The 5,912-nt window shown below is 27.4% G+C and overlaps 1 protein-coding gene and 1 non-coding gene across 3 annotated transcripts; one reads left to right on the plus strand and one right to left on the minus strand.

Moving 5' to 3' along the window:
- The first annotated feature begins 333 nt into the window (after positions 1–333).
- LOC101490605 (uncharacterized) lies at positions 334–2,757 on the plus strand. 2 transcript variants are annotated; one of them, XM_004498632.4, is made up of 2 exons: positions 334–1,161; positions 1,925–2,757. In XM_004498632.4, the coding sequence occupies exons 1-2, from the start codon at positions 532–534 to the stop codon at positions 2,321–2,323; spliced, it is 1,029 nt and encodes a 342-aa protein (XP_004498689.1). In that variant the 5' UTR covers positions 334–531; the 3' UTR covers positions 2,324–2,757. The 2 variants fall into 2 exon arrangements, with proteins under 2 accessions (XP_004498689.1, XP_012570672.1); XM_012715218.3 differs by having other exon boundaries at positions 334–978.
- A 2,605-nt stretch (positions 2,758–5,362) lies between these two features.
- Positions 5,363–5,436, minus strand: TRNAN-GUU (transfer RNA asparagine (anticodon GUU)). Its single transcript has one exon. It is a non-coding gene; the product is annotated as a tRNA-Asn (tRNA).
- Positions 5,437–5,912: the final 476 nt, after the last annotated feature.

Below are 5,912 nucleotides of genomic sequence, written 5' to 3' on the forward strand. Positions count from 1 at the left end.
TTGACCAAAAGTGAGCCATTTTTTTTCCTAGCCATTCTTTTATTTTCCTTCCCTTTTCATTAAAAAAGAAAAAGAAATTCCATCCTCCTTCTAATGCTAGGGATTTTGGGTTGTGTGTCATCACAATTTATGACTACGTACGCAGTCAGTCACATTTGAATTGTCTGATCAAAATCGTACAGTTTATATTTCAATTAAAATAAAATTAAAATTTGCATTAAATCTAGAAAGTCTAATTAAAATCAGATGGTCTATATTTCAATTAGATATTTTAGATTAAAAAAAAATTAAAATATACATTAAATTCAGATGGTTTGATGTTGGTCGAACACTCCAGATGTAGTGGACTAGAAGCAATGTGACCGCAGAGAATCCAGATCTCTAATGTTAGTGGTTCTCCATCTCTCTTATTATTACCCTTTCATATTCTTAGCCTCATGTGAACATTAATCTTTGTAGTAGTAGCATGTTAGCATCTAAACATTTAGTGTCAAAAAATTTATAGTAGATGGAGGATAATATAATCAAGAGATGAATGAAAAAATAGAAACCAAAGATCACAACCCTCAAATTCTCAACCCTAAAGAAGAATCACCAAGAAAACACATTATTATAGGTAGTGGAGGGGAGAGACTTAAAAGAGATGAATGGAGTGAAGGAGCTGTTTCAACACTTCTTGAAGCCTATGAATCAAAATGGATACTTAGAAACAGAGCAAAACTCAAAGGACAAGATTGGGAAGATGTTGCAAAATATGTTTCATCAAGATCAAACTCAACAAAATCACCAAAAACACAAACACAATGTAAAAACAAGATTGAGTCTATGAAGAAAAGGTATAGATCAGAATCAGCTACTTCAGAATCTTCAGCTTGGCCTTTATATTCTAGACTTGATCTTCTACTACGTGGGACAGGACAATTATGTTCTACAATTCCAACACAACATGTTACAACAACACCTTCTCAATTGCAACATGTAAGTAATAATAATAATAATAATAATAATAATCAAGGTTTGGTTTTGTTGGAACCTTCACTTGTTGTGTCACAAGGAATAGAAGAAGGTCATCAACCACTAGCTCCTAATCTTGTTTCTAATCCACTACCTACAATTGCTCAAAACTCAAATGGATCAAATGGGGTTGATAAATTAATCAAGGTAGATCAATTAAATTAATGAACAATTATTTTGTTTTGGGTTATTTTTTCATTTGCTTAATTTCTTCTTGTTGCATTTTGTGATCATGATTTTCTTTTTTGTCACCCAAACATTGATCCTCACTCTAATAAACCTAATTAACTACATAATTCAAACTAGTTGAACTATCCGTCTCCCTATCATAAATTCCTCGACTTCTCTCATCTTTTGTAAAATTCACTACTAAATAAAAGTTGAATTAACAACAAAAAATCATAAAAAATTATAATATAAAATTCGTCTTTAATTTTCTTGTTAAGTGTTAACGATATCAAAATTGAAGATTTTAACTTTATTTTTTTCATCTCTAATTTCAATCCATAATTCAACTTTTCTTGTAGTGAATTTTTGATATTCTTTTTAGTGCCTTATTTGAGTGAAACAATTTATGCATAAGCCTTGTGAAGATATTGTTTGTTCTTCATTGATGTTTTTGTTTCTTTCTTATAGTGATATTGTAGTTAAAGAGAATACATGAATCTGAAAATTTATGCATCCTTCAAATGAATATATTAGTCTATACATTGATAGTATAAATAAATTTTACACATATCTTCAATTATATTCCTCCCTAGTCATAATATTGTTATAAAAATTATTGACAATGTGGTAAGAAGGTGAAATATAATTGAAAACCTCTATCATATATGACTATCAACATATAACTAGTAAATTTAATTATGCACAAATATAAATATTTATTTATGATTTCTTATATTTACAGGAAGATGAGTTAGAAACTAAATCATCTGACCATGTAGCTAACAAGAATCCACAGGACACAGATAGTAGCACGCCTGCTCTTTACAGCGAAAAAGACGAGCGAAAATGCAACAAAAGGAGAAAGAAAACAGAGAACAACAACAACAGACAAAAGAAAGAAGCAATGGGAATAGCAGAGAGCATAAGGTGGCTAGCAGAGGTTGTTGTAAGGTCAGAACAAACAAGAATGGACACATTGAAAGAGATAGAAAAGATGAGAGTCGAAGCCGAAGCGAAGCGAGGCGAAATGGAAATTAAAAGAACTGAAATAATTGCAAATACACAACTAGAGATTGCTAGGATCTTTGCAAATGTTAATAACAAAGGTGTTGATTCATCATTGAGAATTGGAAGAAGTTAATGGTATGTATAGAGTTTTCAAAAATGATTCATAGACATCAATTTTCTTTACATATCTGACATCTGGTTATCACGTGGAAAATTTTGATTAATTCAGTTGAGTAAATGTTTAGTTTAAATTATATTTAAAGTTGTAGTTAATCATTAACTACAATTTTGACAATAAATTAAATTAAATATTTACTTTACTGAAATAATTATGTTTTTTTTTTTATACTCACCAAATGTCTCATATGTCAGGGAAAAAAAATAAATATTTAAATATCATTATTGAAGAGTTTTATGTTTATCACAACTCTGTAATTTATCTAACTAGGGAAGAGAACATTGTAAGACAATAATTATCTATACTAATTCACTTCAATTGTAGATTGTTAATTGTAACCTTCTCTTCAATTAATTAATTAACAAATGAAGGGATGTTTTTTTTTTGTTTGCATGGAATTTTCTTATAGTTATATAAACCTATATCAATCAAAGATATATAAGATTATAGTATATTAGTGTCTAGACAGGCACAAACCTTCGACTATTTTTACTGTGTTAAAGTGTATTCTAATTTGTTGCATTTTTTATATAATTTTGTTTTAATTTAAGTTGTTTTGTGTATTTTATATATTTTAATACAAAGAAGACAAAATTAATAGAATTTTAGACATGAATTTGTATATGGTAACCAATCAAACATAATTTAAATTGTTTAACAAACAATGAAATATATAAATTATGTGTGTAAAATTGCCAAAATAAGACATATTAATAACTATGAATAGTTGATTATGGGGCAAATATTCTTAAAATTTCTTTTCTTTATCAATGAATTCTTCCCTTTTGAAAAACTACAAAATAATTTGCATAACATGCATATATGTTTTAGTATGCGTATATAATTTTCAAAAATACTAACCATTGAATTGAAAGAGTCATATAAAAAAATTATAGTAACAATTGGAAATTATCTTGCCAATATGTAAGATATTTTCATCATTATTTTGTTTTTGGACAAAACGTTATTTTTATTTTATATGGAAACTTTGCTGAATTTGTAGTCAATGAAAACATACTTAAAATGCATAAGTAAATACAAATTTCAACAAATTCACTCACAATGTCATTCATAAATACATTCAAATAAACAATAAAATAGTCAATACAATAATGATAAAAATACACATTTAGTCATTTAAGTTTAATTTGATTTATGCTTAGATCATTTAAGTTTTTTTTTTTTTTAATTTGGTCTTTTATGATACATAATATTTGTAAAATGTTAGTCTTTAAGTCTCATAATATACATATTGGGGGTCCTTTTTTGGGGTTCCCGTTTAATTCTGTTTAAAAAAAAGGTCACGTGACTATTAAGATGTGGATGAGTCATAACTCATAAGAGTGTTAAAAATAATTTAAGAGACCTAAGCGTAAGATAATTTTTATATCACCCCATTGAAAGACCTCTATTGAGTGTCTGTGATTAATTAGCAAAGCTATTATGATATGTTTAGTTGATTTCTTATTCCATTACTCGAGGACGAGAAATAGTTAATTCTTAGAAATAGTTATTTATCACATTTAACCTAATTTTTTGTTTGTCTTTTGTAGTAATTATAATCAATATATTAGGGATTTAGTATCAATATCACAGCTTGAGTAATTTTAGGCGTAATTGCATTTAATTACTATTTTAAAAAGAAATTATGTTAGGTCTGTTACTTGTGTAGGACAAATTTAAAGTTTTTGTCTCAAAGTGAAAATACTACGGAAAAGTTGCAGCATTAGGCATGATAAAATTGGTGAGCAACAAGCCAATGCAAAGATGTGGGTCCCTTAGGCGTATACATGGTCTTAGAAGCTTAGGGGTACCCTGCAATAGTAAGACACATATTGAATCTTTGTAGATGAGTCTACATTCTCTTATTGGGCCAAAAGATGATTTGTCACAAAAAGGCAAAGGAAGGTACAAGAAGAGAGAAAGTTGGGTTGTCCTACAACTGTCATATAAAAGGGAAACAATTTATGAAGAGAGGGGGAGCCAATTCCTACCCTAGAAATCACAACCTTAGATGTCATTCCTCATTTATACTCTCATCCACCATTAAAGACACCATTAGAGCTACTTTTATGAAGGATTTGTGTTGGAGGAAAAGAATTTGCATCCAGTATGAAGCGGAAGATATTGTAGCTGTTATTTAAGTTTGTGTTCCTTCCTTGAATCTACATTTCTATACTATTCTAAGTTGTAATAGTTGCTTCAATGTTTCGTTTCATTTTCATGTTTGACTTAAAGCTCGTTATGAGCTAAACTCATTTTAGTTAAGGATTAATAAAGTATTAATTTATATTTATGGTTTATGTGTTATGTTGTGCTTAGCTTTTATTTATGCAAATTGTTTTTATGCTATCTTTAAATCTTAATTTGATAAATTTGAGTTTATTGAGAGTCTTTGAACTTGGAAAAAGGAAAAGATGAAATTGTTTGTGTAATATGAATTAAGTCAAGATGCTTGTGTAAGTGGTTGACATTAAATAATTAAGAATAATATTTAACTCCATAGAACAAAAGAAGAATTATAAAATGTAACATGATTAGACGTGAAATTGAACCCATGAGTGACATTAATGCATTTGAAAGTCATGATAAATTATTCCGCTTAATAACTCAATATAAACGATAAATTTTATTAATACTACCGTTGAATATTGACATAATATATTAATGATCAAACACACAAAATTTTATATTGATCCAAAATCTGTAGCTATATAATTTAACTATCGATATTTATTTATATTTTTTTTTAAAAGCTTATTACACATTCATTTGAAATTATTTAAATAAGTATCAACTGTTTATTTGTGTAGCTTATTTAAGTCAAAAAAAATTATTTTATGCATCTAATAAATAGAGGTTGAATGATTGTTAATTGAGTATTATCAAAAAGAAGATGTGATTTGATATAAGAGATGAATAAATATAAATGATTGTTTAATTAAATGAGAGTGTAGAAAATTTTTATGCAAATTTCCGATAAAAACAAAAATTCGCTAGAAGGAGGGCTTGAACCTCCGACCTTGTGGTTAACAGCCACACGCTCTAACCATCTGAGCTATTCCAACTTTTTTGTTAATTAATTTTACTTTTATATACAAGTACGTTTTACACGTTAGAAGCTTTTCCACATCACAAAAACGAGCCCAACTAAGATTTTTCTTTGGAAAGAGCTTAACTTCTGCACAACGATGACTTTCTTTTTTTTCTTAATTGACAATAATGACTTTTTTCATTTTGATTATAACTACTCGCGTGCACAAAGGTTCAATTTTATTATTACTTTAAATATTATATATATATATATATATATATATATATATATATTTTTTTTTTTTTTTCATGATTTATAAGTTACATATGTATTTTATATAGTATTATATACTATTAATAATTTACATCATTTTCTTTAATAACTTCATTATTATTTTTAATGAAAATTTACGTCACTATGATATATACTTTTTAAATTAATTACCGAATTAATATGTTAATGAGTTTAAGTTATGTATTTTGAAAATATGTTAAGTAAAGTTAGGTTTTG

The sequence above is a fragment of the Cicer arietinum genome, chromosome 5 (genome assembly GCF_000331145.2).
Source record: "Cicer arietinum cultivar CDC Frontier isolate Library 1 chromosome 5, Cicar.CDCFrontier_v2.0, whole genome shotgun sequence".
Taxonomy (NCBI): domain Eukaryota; kingdom Viridiplantae; phylum Streptophyta; class Magnoliopsida; order Fabales; family Fabaceae; genus Cicer; species Cicer arietinum.

Bases quoted from the DNA above. Each gene is read 5' to 3' on its own strand.
- LOC101490605 (XM_004498632.4), top strand. From the start codon at position 532: ATGAATGAAAAAATAGAAACCAAAGATCACAACCCTCAAATTCTCAAC. The intron at 1,162-1,924 runs GTAGATCAATTA...TTATATTTACAG, and splicing joins GGGTTGATAAATTAATCAAG to GAAGATGAGTTAGAAACTAA.